This window comes from Bacillus rossius, chromosome 1 (genome assembly GCF_032445375.1).
Source record: "Bacillus rossius redtenbacheri isolate Brsri chromosome 1, Brsri_v3, whole genome shotgun sequence".
In the NCBI taxonomy this organism is placed as follows: domain Eukaryota; kingdom Metazoa; phylum Arthropoda; class Insecta; order Phasmatodea; family Bacillidae; genus Bacillus; species Bacillus rossius.
In genome coordinates this window covers 19613534-19629777 of record NC_086330.1, presented here as the reverse complement: position 1 = coordinate 19629777, position 16244 = coordinate 19613534, and the positions used below count along the sequence as shown (strand labels likewise).

Below are 16244 nucleotides of genomic sequence, written 5' to 3'. Positions count from 1 at the left end.
GTCAGAAACTGTCAGGGCTAGTTTACCTTGCGCCACTAGGATGCGCTAGTGGAAAATCATGGCAGACACGCATTTAGTAAACAACATAGTCAGGAAATTACGTTAACAGGTGAAATAATCTTTTTAATAATAGAAAATGTTAGGTTTATGTTTTTTAAATTATTATTATTATAACTTAAATATATCTCCTATATCACTAACATTATTATTTTGTAACTCAGAAATGTTGGTAGTGCCTACATAGGAAAAAAATAATGTTATGCCCAAACCCTGTTATGTAAACAATGCAGTACATGCATTTTTAAATTTAATTTTCTGTTGTTTATTCTCTAAGTGTTATTCAACATTTATTTTAATGTATTTCAAATGTATTTAGATACTTATTTTATTAGTACTGTAAATTAATTTTAACGGGAGTAGTGTCTTGATTGAAATGGTAGTCAGCAAGCACTTTTATCTACTTGGAAAACAAATTGTTTTGATTAGCACTCTGTTTTGCTAGAACGAATTAAAGCTTTACTTTGAGGGATGGGTGTTAGTGTTTGTCTATATAGTCATTATAAAAAAAATCTGTTTTTTTTTTTTTTTTTTTTTTTTTTACATTGTTTGAATAATGATTTTTGGTTACCCTGGATAATCAGGAGTCAACTGTATTTCTGTTTGTTTTTGAGTACCTTTGATTTGATGTGCTGTATCATTTGTGCTTACAGTGACATTAAACAAAGCATGAAACTTTTTATTATTAAACACTATGTAGACCTGTTTTAATCATTGAGGTAGATGGTTAATACAATTTTTTTTGTATGTGATATATTTTATAGTAGTGTTCTTTTAAGTATGTAGTATGATTACAGACAGTGAAAGCTATTATTAGCGATATGGTTAGCTCTTTCCTATTATAAAATGCTACCAACTACATAGTACAGAAGTAAACTTAAAATTGTTGAAGAACACAGAAAACTGTAATGTAGAAGTTCTGGCAAATGACTTTAATAATAACTTATTTATGGTTAATTACAGTGATCAATTAATATGCATACATTTTTGGTACTCCTGTTTTGGTTTCCTCCATTTTACAATCTTTTGAGCACGAATTTACATTCTTGAAATTCCATGTTTGAAGCAAATTTATATTTCTTTAACATTTGCAAACTCACAAGTGGCTGTTTTTGTATGATATTTTACTATTTAGTTGTTATTACTATATGCATTTTTTTTCTGATGCTTCCATGTTGTCTTTTCTGTTCTTTAAAGTCCAAGATTAATAAATTTCAAAAAAAATTTGTAATAATTATTTGATTTTATGAATTATGTTGTCCTGTACGAATACAGAAATAGATTTAGAATTTTTTAGAACGGAATTTTTTTTACAATGGTTCCTTGTCAGTGTGATAATTATTTCCAGGTTGGTGCGAACAAGACTTTGATTTTGAACTGGACTTGACAGATGATGATGAGGACTATGAAGACTATGATATGTATGAATTGTTAGATGAAGTCAACTTTGATGTCCAAATGTTAGGTCATTTTTATTAAATGCACCATGACAGTTTACCACAATTGGAACTCATATCTTCGCCATCCTTAAAAACAAATACAGTACTATGATCTCAAAATAAATTTACAGTGAAAATTCATTTCTCATGTTCTCTTGAAGTATTTTTCTCAAAATGTCACAAAAAATAATGTTGGAAATCGCAACATAGCTAAAATGTTCGTAACGTACAAAAACTGTCAAAAGTACCAGGAGTATTGAATTGCCTGGGTCGTTATGCACCACAAAAGGTTAGTAATACAACTCATTGTAATGCATTATTGAACTTAGTATGCCATGTTGTTTATAGTTAACTCAGTATAGTTGGAACATATTTTTTACTATGAATTTTATATTTTGCTGTGTTTTATATGCATGTTTTCAAACCTATTTAATGCCTATACATTTAAATATATTTGGCATTTGGCAGTGTTTTTCCAGACCTAAATAAAATATTTTTGCGGTAGTTATGCAATTTAATTATTGTGAAGAATTCAAAAGAATCTTTGTATACCTGTAAGTGAATCAAGATTTTGTTTACAAAAAAAAAAAGGAAAGGGTAACAGTACTTTAATATTTGTTAAACAAAAAAAAAGTATTATTTTTGTATTTAACTGTTGTGTTTAAAAGTCTTATTACTGAATTCTTTATTCATCTTTAATGTCAGGAATGTACTGAATAAATGTGTAAGTTTTCTGTAAACCTGAATTGATATTATTAATATTATTGATACTTATGCATAGTGTTAGCATTATTGTATAAGAGTACCTACTAATAACATGTACCCTTGACATGACTAATTAACGTTTATTCTTGAAAATTGTTTTCAGTTAAGTTATATAGAAAACTGTTTGGAGAATTAAAAATATTTGTTCAGTAATTTTTGTCACGTAGAAAATCATTAATTTAAACAATTTCTGCATGATATCAGAAAAACAAAAGAAAATATAAAGAAATTAAAGTTTTTGGCATTGAAAATAGTTGCCAACTACCACAGCACATTTTTGGCCAGGGTTTTATTGCACGACTGCCATCACATGTTTTTTGGAAAGTAGCCACGTACACACCTGAGCAGCGAAGCAGAAATAAGTCTGCAGGTGTTATCGGCAGATACCGGTGGATCACAGAGAAACGTGGATTGAACATTGCTCGTGTGTGTTATTGTGCAGCAGTATTCTTTCACTGTCCAGTCCTATGCAACATTGGGGGAACACACTCGGTGCATTGTAGCAACTATTGCATAACTTCCTCGTGGAGTGTAATGTGCACGATTTGACCTGGAGGAACAAATTGCTTATGGAGAATGCCTCTACAGTTAAATAAGGCAGTCATTACAAAGCAGAGAAGAGAATGAACACAGTTTCATCAATAAAAAAATAAATAAAATGTGAAATGTTTGTTTAGTCTAAAACTGGTTGTTAATATGCATGGCCTAATATTAGTTTAAGCACATTATATGAGCTGTAGTTAACTCTCCAAAATGTTCATTTTACAGCATCCAGTGGTTCGAATGCGGTCACCTAAAATGGACTTCATGGTTTGGTTTCATCTTTTTTGTAAAGGGTATAATATGTAAATACACACTAACAAAGTGACAAGTTATTCTATAAAATTAGCTAGACAATCTGGTTGTGTCCCATTTCCACGTCCTACTCTCTAGCATGCTAGTTGGTAATGCTTGTGTAGTCAGCCAGTGCCTGAAGCAGACACAAGTAATGACTCATTCTATTAATTGACTGCTGGAACACATTACTAGGCTAACTACAATTTTCACCTATGCAATGTTTCTCAAGGGACTTACTTGGATTTTGTATTATCATTGGCTGAAACAAAATAAATTGGCTATAACAGTTTCTACAGGGACTTAACTTGTAGCATTTTTTCAATATATTTCACAAAGTGAAAAAAATAAATATAAATACAGCTAAACCTCTGTATAACAAAACTGAAGGGATTGAATTTTTTGTGTGTTTGTTATAAAGCATTTCTTTATAAAGGGGTGATATGAAACAAGGATAAGTAAGTTTATGGTATCAGATTTTCCACTATTTCTGGACACAGCACGTTAAATTTTGAGTTTGACTTACAAAAATTGCAGTGCACATGTTATATGAATTAAGCTTGAAATAAAATAATTTTTAAACTTATTATACCCACACTAGAGAAGTGTCAACCTGTCAACTGCCAATGAATTGTGTGGGTCAGTAGATGTGAAGTTTATGAGAAGTCTGTTGGCAGTTACAAGGTGAGACAGAGTCAGGGATGGGATGGTGCAAGCAATAGCAGGAATACAGGATTTTAATGAAATCACGGGAAAAGCAAGAATGGATGGTACGCCCATGTTCGGAGAATGGGAAATGAGAGGCTGCCTAGGAAAATGATGGAGTTGAAGTACACAGGAAGAAGACCCCAAGGAAGACCAAGGAGGAGATGAGAAGAACAAATAGTTAAGGGAGTGCAGGAGAAAGGAGAAGAAGTAGGTAATGATGGGACAAGGGAATGTGGAGGCATTTCACTTTGCTGACCCGGCCACCGGCTGGAAGCAGTTGATAAGTCAGCACATTATATGCTGTAAAATCGACTAAAAAAAGGAGTCAAACTGATGATTATGTATTTATCGTGTTTCTTTTCCCATTACAATATCAGCAATCTTCAGTATTTTTGGCATAGTTTTGCAGTGTTATATTTCTGCTATGAATTTTTTGCAGATATTTGAATATGAATCTTATTAATTCATATTTTTTTGTAAATATTTATTTAAAACATTCTTTTTTTTTCCCAGTCATTAACATAATTAATCAAATACAGTAATGTCTCGATTAACTGAGTTAGTGTGGACTGCGGCTACATCGGATAAGCAAAATCTCGATAACATGGATGTATAAGAAAAGCATTTTGGTTTCAAGTTGGCCTAGTGATATCATTTCTGGAGATAACATTTTTCCAGCTTTTTCTTCAGGGCAAACTCTTTCACATCACTTCATGATTCTTTTAACCTGTATGTTGCATTATGGAGGTTCATTCTATTAAGGCTTTTGATAATAGTTAGATCATTTTGTAAGTCCTCAAGCATATGTTTCAACAGTCTTTGCTGTAGGAATAGCACTTTAAGTTGGTTTAGATCAAATGGAACCTTAGTAAATTCGTGTTGCATTGCAGACCACTGCCTTTAACCCATTTATCAAGATAATTTTGAGAGGTTTGTTTTCAAGTAATGTAAATCAGCTGATTATGGTGACGTAGTTTTGTATCTGCAGTTTATTGACATGTATATTTTGATAACAAACTGGTATTTAATTATTTTTGTTTGGGATAGCTGTTGAACTATGTTTTCACTAATTTTCACAAGGTTGATTAGGTTACTATTTGTGTATGTGTGGTTTACAGTATTTCATTTCATTTAAATGTTATTTTTATAGCTATATTACATGTATGTTTCGTAGTGTGTTTGGAACGTTTCTAAAACGTGAGTGGTTTCTGTGAAAGAAAGAAATATGAATGATGCCGTAGCACTGAAATGATAAGACACTATGTAGCCATTAGGAAGGCAGCCTTTTCAGGGAAATCCCAAGATTGTACTTTTTGTGTTTTTTTTTTTTATTCTGTGCTTTGTCTGGCCATTCCTTGTTCGAGTGCTGTGCTGAGAGGTTGCGTCATTCTGTGGCTCACAAAAAAAAATTTATGAAAGCCTAGAGCCAGATAATTTCATGTCTGTGGTCGCTGCTAAGTTTGAACCGTTTTTATTTTCAAGTTTTGCAAGTTTTAACTAGAGTTTGTAAGAATCCCAGGTGGTCTATGGGAGCACCGGGACATAGTTCCCTCTTTATTTTTGTCCCTAGAAATGTTTGTTATATAAAGGTGAAAATGCTTTGTGTTGGATATATTTTGACTTGAGTTAGCAAACAGTTTGTTACAATGAGATTTTCGTTATAAAGAGGTTCACTATATAGATGTTTTAGCATATACTGCATACTTTTCACATAATTAGCTGTAAAGTTGCATTCAGAACTTAAACTTTTTAGGTTTATGATATTGTTTTAATTTATTTGACTTGGTTTTTAAAAATCCTCACAATCTTTTTATGAATTTAAAAAAAAATTGCACTTTTTTATATGGCAAGTTGCATTGGTTCTGTTCAGCTTTTTTATTTTTTTAACTATTTACTAGCATGTCTAAAAAAAAATTATTCATTTGTGTACTAAAAGTGATCTACAAAATGTATCCTTAGTCCATTTTTATAAATGTTTATTATATGGTATGATAACTGCAAGCAAAACTGGAATAGCTTAACCAACAAAAAACTATCCTTCAGAAACCGCTAACATAAGTGTAATAAAGTTAATTTTCATTAACATATTATTAGTACATATTAGGGGGTTTTATTCTTGACATATTTTTTAAACCATTTCAGCACAATTTCCTTTTAAAAAAAAACTGTTACCATTGACACAAATACAACTAAGTAATTTTGCACTTACACCTCACTTTAACTACAGATCCATTAGCAACCATCACAAATAAAAGTCACAATTATCAGCCAATTTTATTTGCTGGGCGACATCAGGTTTACCTCCAAAATACAAACTTTTGATCTTCAAAAAACTTTTACTAGAGCTGTGCCGATACAAATCGGCAGAAGCCGATTTTGCCGATATTTAGTTGAATCTGTTTTTCTGCTGATTCACGTTACACTTGTACAAATTACTATCTGTCTGATAAAATTTTCATTCAGTAAGTAATACTTTTGATACACTACTGCTATCGTGAATATCGAATTACTACATTTCAGACATATAATTAATATTGATTTGTCTGTCAAATCAACTCTACTTCAAAATGTTTGGAAAAAAATATAGGATTTATATCAAATTTCAATAATATTTCCAATTGAACAACTAACATAAACTATCTTTACACCAATGAACAAAACCACAAAAGTTTAATATAATATTGAACTAATCAAAATATTTGACGGGGCACAAAACAAGATGGATCAATTACGTCATGTAACCTATTTCAACAAGAATTCAATACTTTACCACAAATACTCTTTTACATGTTATTCAAATGGTTGTAAACATTAAATAGTTTAGGTTTCATCAAGCTAATATGTAATAAAAATTATTGATTCACAAAGAAATCAAATAAAAGTTAGTTTTAAACTACCTAGTTGCTTGAAATATGATATTAATTGAACTAAAGATATTCTTTAATTCTAAAAAAATGCAATAGCTTAACTCAGTCTGAACATTCATTAAGAGAATCAAAACTACAAGAACCACTGGGTAAGTATTTAACCAAGCAACACAACAGCAGGATAATTAAAATGTGGAACTCAAATAATTTATATTTATGAAAAATACAACCAAATGTATGCTTAAAGAAATTTAAATTTGCACATTCACACTGTATTTATACATGCACTTTTTGTTGTATTCTACTCACAAATGCTGATAAGGCATTGTTACCAAGTCTTTGCTCTATTCTCAAGATTTGGTGTAAATTCTCGTCGTAGCTCGTACGTGTAATATTTCACAATGACTGCCAGTTCCATTGTGCGTCATCAAAGTGTACTGATGAATCGCTGTCACCAATACTTGCCAAGAATGGTTGTCAATTCTGGTAGTAGATCATGTGTAGATCTCTGGACACAATGTATGCAGGTTCTGTTGACCGTCATTGAACTAATTCTCTATCTGAAGATGACAATTGACTAATGAGGTCTCAAAAACTCACTCAAGTTCAAATTCCGTTGGCTCTACTTTAAGTTCCACCATAACATGTCGTAGTAGCACAAAACTTGTCTATACCACAGAATTCTTAAGAAAGATTGTACTTTGTAGACAAATTTTGAATGGAAATAATCCTTTGACACTATAGCAAAGGTTCTTCGACCTTTTAAACGTAGAATTTGTAAATTTAATCAATTTGACGATATTAATTATATTTTGATCAATATTTGATCTTATTTTCCAATTGAAAAGTTCTAATTTACTGGAGTAATATCAAAACAAGACTGGCCTTGATGAATGTCTACCATTTACTAAACATTCCGAACTGTCTCACAGGGTAACGTAAGTGACCAGCCTTTTTTGTCACCAATCACAAATAAAATATTTAACAAGAGACATTTTGCTTAATTTATATTACAAATTATAATTTTGGGCTCTATATTACAAATAAATGCATTTAAAAAACTTACTTGAATCTTCTGTTAGGAATCTTAGACATTTTTAGTAATAAAACACATCCACTATAATAACATATGTATTTTAAAATATATATTTATTTATTTACTTTGTAAACAAAATTATTAAATGACAGATATATTTTTGTACCAAGAAATAAACATAGTTAATTTGAATAACATCGTAGATATTTATATCATAGTCTAATGCAGTGGTTCCCAAACTTTATCAGCTGGCGACCCAACTTTCCTTATAGGAATACCTCCACGGTCCATCGGTCCATGGTGGAGCATCGTATCCCTTCCTTATGCATTTATAATTTACCGTCAGATATTGCAAATATATATATATATATATATATATATATATATATATATATATATATATATATATATATGCTTTTTCCAAGATACCGATTGATTATTGATAAACAATTTGTGTTCTGATTTGAAAATGGTTGACAAAATATAAGCACTTTGTAGCAAAACAGTTATTTATTTAACAATTTGATTTGTTTAAATTTTTATTGTCTTTTCTAATGGTTTATTCGATGGTTTCTGATAGTTTTTAGGATCGAGTCGCGACCCACCTGTAACCCCTTCCGCGACCCACTAGTGGGTCGCGACCCACCGTTTGGGAACCGCTGGTCTAATGAATAAAGGAAGAATATTCTTTACATTGTTAATTTTCAGCTGATATTGAAAAATCAAAGTGCCTGTCATAACCTAAAAAAAAATCCATCAGTACCCTTTTCACTTTTCGTGTTACAACATACTTTGAACATTATTTATTAACTACGTGTGCCAGTTGTAATTATCGGACACTGCGGCTTTTGAGAATGGAAAAAAGAAGGAAAGCATGGTTTTCACACACTACACATTCCTAAATTAACTTCCAAGGGATGGTTACGTAATTCCTACTAGTTTGTGAAAAAATTAAAATTTTATAACTTACATTCCAATACCTCTGCTTTTACGCTGCCACCATTTATTTTTAACTTGCGATAAATGGGAATATATGTTTTCCATGTGTTAGAGACATTCCTGAATTAACCCTGCGCGTAAGGTTCCTTAATTCGTACTGTTTTGTGAAAAAATAAATTTACAGCTTACATTAAAATAATGCAATAGCTGACATTCATTGTTTATGTTTACCCGTGTGGGTTTGTTTAAAAATTTTTTTTGGAGAACTTTCATTAATGTTGGTGGTGGTGTAATGAAATTTGTTTAAATAACGACTGTATTGCAGTTTTAAGGAGTTTTTAATACTTGTATTTCAAATTTGTGGTTTTATTAAAATTAGTAATTGTATTACAAAATGTATGTTTTGTTACATTGCATTTAAAGTACGTACTATTTTGAGTCACGTTGTAACAAACGAGTCTAAAATTTTTGAATGGAATCGTTAACGTTGTTCATTTTCTGTGAGGAATACGTACTGTGCACTGAAGTAGCTGACACATTTAATTTTGCAGTCTTTCCAGGGAATTTTTTGATTACAGCTGTTCATTATGGCTGGTGTTTCATGTATGGATGGTTCCATGTGAAATCAGCACACACATTCTACCTGACCCTCTTTTTGGTTTATAGCTTACTTGCATGAAGTAAATGATGAATTTTTTTTTTTTTTTTTTTTAGATTGAATTAAAACTGTGCTGATTTGACATGGAATGATTCATATCTAAGTTTATCCCTGGATCCTGATGGCCTGATTCTGTGGTACATGATGCTATTTTAATTCAATACGTCAAAAGATCCTGATGGCTTGATTCTGTGGTACATAATGCTAGCTATTTTAGTTCAGTATGTCGGAAGATCCTGCACGTATAAAAGAAATTGCAAAAACAGAATGATTGTAGGTTGAAAAATAATACTTTTTTATTCGACTTACAAATCATAATTTATTATAATAATATGACAATATTTTTTTAATGTACAGGATCTTATGGCGTACTGAATGAAAACAGCAAGCATCATGTACCACAGGATTGATGATATGCAAAGGAAAATAAAATCAACAATGTGGAAAAATATTTGTTTACTGCATTAATAAGAGTGACTGACAACACAGTGGGGAATGCTTCATGTCAGACTCACGACCAGAACAAGAGGCTTACTGCCATGCCCACGCAGCAGAGCGCGACGTAGGGGCTCTTCCGCTCCCCGATACGGGCACACTTCCAAAACGTCCCGAGCAAGCTGCAAAACAAGCGTGTGCACTTTAATACCACACAATCTCACTGCTACGCACACAACATAGAAAGCACAGACACACTAATCATGGTAAAGGATTCCTTCAAGAAATGGTTCAGTTGCATACTTAACAAGTACTTGGTAAAAATTGCTTTTCATGCCCAAGTCAAATAATTCCTTTATATTTTTTTTTTAACCATACATGCCTACAGTCAGGAATAGTTTTTACGTGCTACTTATTTAAGTGATGATAAGGTTTGATCTTGGAACAGCACACAGTATTGCAAAATTGTATTGCAAAATTGTAAAACTGGTACTACAGGATAAATTTCCAGTGCACATAATTTTGTTAAGCTATGTTCTTCGCCCATATGTACTTACTTGCACACAGAAAGCATCAAAACAGTTTTCGATAATGAACTGGGGTTGGCAAGCAGGGGTAAACGCTGGGCCGGAGGGAGGGATAAGGAATTTGAAAGTAAACAACAGGCAAAGAGGTTCTTCGTGGTTTATATACCCAGTCTAATTACTAACCAACTGTTAAAATGTAAACTACTTACATTTATTTAGTTCCTGACATTTCTAGGTAAATTTTACGAGTCCCTGCTTTTCCATAATAAAAAAAATAATTTCAAAACTTGTGTTTTTGAACACTACAGATGTTCCTCTACTTACAGTGCAAATGGTGTTTGAAAATTCCTACTATTGTCCGAGAAACTACCAATTATAGGTTAAATTAGGTAGCACATGCAGTGATGCGGCCGCTGCTATGTTGTACTTAAATAACGTAGCCAAGACTTTTACACTACAGACATCCCTGATCCAGTTGTTGCCGTAGTTTACGGCTTGGCCTTAACGTAATGACATTACAGATCCTTGTCTGCTACACGCTTCCTAATGATCTCTGAAGAACCACAGGATCAGGTTGCAGCTAGCATCAAATAAACAGTAAGGCGGCGACAAAAAATGGATATATTTCCTGTTAAACAGTCTCGGCTATGCTATTAAAGAGTTAATGCACTTCTAGCTAATTTACCTGTGAACAATAGTTATTAGGGTAAATAAAGTAATACCTGGAACTGTTGAAAAACATCACTTAAGGGATTCAGTTGTTTTTTTTAAAAGCTGCTAGTGGCTACTGCATCTGGCTGGTGGGCCAAGGGGCCCGGGTTCGATTCCCGGCCGGGGAGGGAATTGCTCAAACTTTCTCCCTTGGTCAGGATCGGGTATTCGTGATGTCCCTTTCACCTTCATCCCACGGAAGGCAATGGAAAGCCACTACAGAATCATCCTGCCTTGGCAAGCATGTTGTTGCTATGCTCATGACACCTAGTAATGAGTAAAACTATATCTTAATCATTTGCAATGTATTGCAATATTATATTTCAGATTTTTTGATTGCTCCTTTCTCTTCTTCTTAATTCAGAAGGAGAATCACTTTTCAGAAGGAGAAAACTGCAATTTTCTTAAGTCGTGGCTTTTCCAGAAAATAATAAAATTCATAATTTTTTTTTTCCTTTTCAAAAACTAGAAACATTCTTGTATTAACCTTGAAAACAGAATCTTTAAATTCCAACTGGTTTCTGAAAAATCACCATTTATAGCTTACATTATAATATCTATACATTGATACAGCCATTGCCTTTTATTTTTTTCTATACCAGAAGAATCACAAAATAGGCACACAACAGTTCCTTTTGAGGCCGTGTTTGTGCATGTTCGGTAGAAATATTACAAATTTGTAACATCGTGAGAATTGTCGTTTTAAAATTGGGTTAGCTCCATTAAAAATAATATATTGTGGATGGTTAGTTATGTTAATAAAGATACGTTAAAAATACTGTAGTAATGTTTTTAATGGTTGCTTAGGAATTACAACATAGCGTAGTAACCAGTTCATACAAGTCCATTCCGAAGCCTGAATTAGTTCCGAAGTTTTCTGCTCGCACTAGCAATTCAGTAGCACATATTATTACAGGAGAAATAGGTCCATCTCATCTTCATAGACATGTGAAAGGAAAAATTAGAGAACAGTCAAACTACATTAGAAATAATGTGGAATTGAGTGAACAGTTGGTTAAGTAAGGATAGCTGCATCATAAATTGGTAATTTCTAAGCAACCATTTGAACGTATTTTTTATGTGGCTATTTAACCTAATTAACCATCCACAATGTTTGGTGGAAGTATTATTAATGTAGCTAACCTAATCTAATAGACCAATCTCAATATTTGAGTTAAGTTCTCCAAAACAGAAACACACAGACCCAAGCGAGAAAACAAAAGATGGCGGTTACCACATCAATGCACAGGTATTGTAATGTGAACTATATACTGTGATTTCTCCGAAACCAGTAAGAATTTAGAAACCCTGTCTACAGGGTAAATGAAATAACATCTTTAGCGTTTGAAAAAAAATAGTTATTTTATTTACAGAAAAGCAGCGACGCAAGAATTTTATCGAGAAAAATCCTTTTATTTTTTCCCCCTTAACACATGTTTTACAATTGTTCTAAAAGGGTGTTGTGAAATTCAAGTAGTTTACCAGTTATTTACTATTTTAACAAGTGAGGTATAATATGAGAATGGTTGATTAGGTTAGGTACATCAATAATACTTTATAATAGAGTGGATGGTTGGTTAGGTTGTATTAGCGACTTTAAAAAATACTTTAAATTAGTGTGGATGGTTGTTAAGGTTAAGTTAACTAAATTAAAAATACTGTAGAATAGTTTAAACAATTAGTTAGAAACCGTCCTTACTAATTGATAGTATTTTTAATGTAGGTAAGTAATCTAACCAACTGTTCATATAATTTTCAAGTATTTTTATGAAGCTAATCTTTCTTGCCCAACCATTCAAATGACTTAATGTAACCTAACATTACCACTATAAAATGGTCAATTACTGATAAAATACTTTAAGTATCACCAGTAGCGGATCCAGAGGGGGGGCTAAGGGGCTCAAGCCCCCTCCAAAAGCATCTGGGTCCACTATTGTTTTAGTGTTTTCCTTGATAAAGCCTAGCCTCAGCTGGGTCAAGCCCCTCCCAAACCAAAATCCTGGATCCGCCACTGAGTATTACAACACCCTCTAAGATAATGATTGGAAAACACATCAAGAAGTAAAATAAATCTTTTTGAAAATATTATTGTTACAGAACAGTGGCTCTACTTCATGATTACCCTTTCTTTGCATATAACTTGACAGTTTTTTTTTATAATTCTCTAGTCTAAGTATTTTATGTGTATAAATTTTACACTTACCCAACTTTATTTCGGTCGAGAAGACTTGGAAAAATAGAACGCACATATGCACAAGTGCATATCAACAATAACACAACAGTCAATAAACTTTGAAAATTGAACAGGGCCGACTGGAACAGAACACAAGTAATATAAACACGAAATCTCATAAATCATTAAATACTATAAAGAGCACTGATTGATTGATTAATTGATACACTTGCAATAGGGCTTCCACTCTGTCTCAAAGAGTTCCCCCCCCCCCCCCCCATAACTCACCACAATTTCTGAAGCCTCTTCCTCAAGTCTTTTCCTCTTCTCACATCCAATATTTTCCCCTCAATCCTATTCCACTCCCGCTCTGTCCTCACCAGGAATACTTGTCTTCCCCACACTCTCTGAATCTTACACCCATGAATCCTCCTCTCTCTCTACACACCCTTTGTTGAACCTGTCTCCCAGCATCCCCCAGCCCTCCTCGCCCCTTTTCATCCTAAAAAACTTAACCAAGCTCTCTAATTTCCTCCTGTGTAGTTTGTCTTACCCTTGGCCCCTTCCCTGTTCCTTAATTTCTATCCCTAGATATTGGTCCCAAATTGCAGCTGCATATTCAAGCATTGGTCTCAATCAACATTGAATACGCCTTCTCCTTTACTCTCCGTCCTGTCCCCTTCAGTGTCCTAGCAATCAGCCCCAGCCCTCTCCTCCCCTTCTTTACAACACGCTGCACTTGCTTTCCCCAACCTAGGTCACTCTGTAGGGTTACTCCCAGGTACTTGTATTCCCCTACCTCCTGAATCTCTTGCCCCTTCTTACTACATATTTGCTTAAGAACCTTTCTTTTCCTTGTGAATCTGATCACCTTCATTTTGTTTATGTTTATCCCCATTCCATTTGCCCTTGACCAAACTTCCAGCATCTTCAAGTCTTCCCCCACAGTTTCATAGATCACACAGTCTTCAGCAAACAGTCTCAGTTTCCTATCCAGTTCCTCCCCAACATTGTTCATCATGATTACGAACAGCAGGGATAATGCTCCCTTGTGGTACCCCTGATGTCACGTCACCCTTTTCTGACCATTCCATTCCCAACTTTACCCGCTGTTTCCTATCCCTCAGGAAGTCCCCTGTCCAATTCACCACCCTACTGTCCTCTAACAGACCATCAACCTTCTCCTTCACCTTCTTGTGTGGCACACTATTGAACGCCTTCTCAAAATCAATAAATGTTTCATCTACCTGTTTCTCCTCATCCACTAAGTCCTCCAGCAGTCCAGCCATTTGTGTCTCACAGGAGAAACCCAACATTAAAGCAGTGTTGCCTCTCATCCATCCATTCCAGCTCTCCAATTTTTCCTACCATATATTTATCAGTTTTTCCACCACCTTCCCTGCATTCAGCGTTAGGCTGACAGGCCTATAATTATCTGGTTTTGCCTTATCTCAACCTCCCTTGAAAATAGGCACCACCACTGCCTCCTCCCATTACTGCGTGTATAGTACTTGCAGGTATCTACAGACCTCCTTCCCTCATAATTTGAGGTGGCTGTAGCCTACCCACCTCCATTATCACCTCCTATATCTTTATTTCCAGATGTCTTTCCCCTTGGCTTCTTGCCCTGTGCTCCATACCATACTATAAAAACAGACATGTATTGTCCCGTAATTTTTCCTTTTCCAGATACCCCACACACCTCTCCCCTTCACTCTTCTGACATAGCAATACAGATCCGCCCAATTCCCCCTACCACCCTCATCCTTCAGCCTTTCCATGTAGACATCCCTTGCCTCCTGTCTTTTTCCCCCAGTTCCTTTATATATACATTTAGCCCTTCTCCTCCTCCTTGCTTCTTGGCCGAAGCATGCAGCATCCTGCATCTCCGCTTAATGGCCTTTATCTCTCCCCCATAGTACAGAGGGTCACCTCCTTTTCCCAATTATTTTTTTTCCGGCACAAAACACCACCATCCGTCCGAGTATGTTTCTGAAGGCAACCCATTTTTCGTCTAACCCTTAAGTCTTTAACCACCTGTGATACTCTGCCACTAAGAATGCCTCCGCCCCTGCTTTGTTACTCTACTCCAAGCTTTTTCTCTCGCCTTTCCTCTCCATCCCTATACTGCCTACCACCGGTCTCACAAGAACCACATCCAGCGGGTTTCCACTCTCCTCCTCTTTATTCCCCATCTCCTCCGGTGATTTCTATTACATTAAATCATCTTCATCTTACCATTGCACTTTTTATCAACTGAGAATATCACTATTTAACATGCTATTTTGACGTTTCACATTTGAAAACAAACAAGTGTGATCATTTTACCATTTTAACCAAAGACCAAAGGTGTGAACCATAGATTAAGGAGTACTGTGAATGAAGAAATGTAGTCGAGAGTGATTCGACCAAGAGTAAATATATGTATATAGAGAGCGCGCACAATGTCCGCGATTTACAAATTATTATGAGCAAAATTAAACTGTCTACAATCAGCGGATCATGCAAAATAAATCTGTGAAAAATGGGCATTATTTGGATTGTGAATACAACCTTCGTAAACCAGTTTAAACTGTTTATTATTTCATATTATATTCGTATTTCATTATTTCAATATATATCTACTGCCATCAATCGTCAATAAAAGAAGTGCCTCAAACATGAGATAAAACACCCAAATTTTTCATACACCACCTTTTAAAGAGTAAAATTGTTTTTACTATTTTATACTGAAGTGCATCTTGCACAATGCATAAACCTCAAATAAGTTGTGTAATTATATTCGTACTACACTGATTTAAATGTTTTTTGTAATATATTTAAAATTGGTATCATTATTTCGATTTACCTCCTTGCATCCATAATGCATAAAGAATTTCGCAACAAAACTGATCCTACCAAAACAGTTCACTGAAGTATGGAATAAAAACTGTAGCTTAACGCAATGAGGGCAGAAATGATTTAGAATATTTGCATTATACATGTTCCATACTATATGATCTCTGTGCGCTAAAGTACAGATTTCACATGTATAAAACTTATGTTAAGCAAACATGGAGCTTTTATCATCTCCATAGACCCGTAAAAATACTAAC

The 16244-nt window shown here is 34.0% G+C and overlaps 1 protein-coding gene across 5 annotated transcripts in view; it reads left to right on the top strand.

Annotated features, from left to right (window-relative positions):
- The window catches only part of LOC134532817 (putative RNA-binding protein EEED8.10), a 37816-nt gene extending 34684 nt beyond the window's left edge, over positions 1-3132 (top strand). For 3 of the 5 annotated variants that reach the window (XM_063369709.1, XM_063369734.1, XM_063369724.1), the window contains exon 13: positions 1406-3132. In XM_063369709.1, the coding sequence (XP_063225779.1) occupies positions 1406-1536 (131 nt within the window). In that variant the 3' untranslated portion in view covers positions 1537-3132. The remainder of the gene's footprint in view (positions 1-1405) is intronic. The other 2 variants (XR_010075187.1, XR_010075190.1) reach the window with 1 other exon arrangement.
- Positions 3133-16244: the final 13112 nt, after the last annotated feature.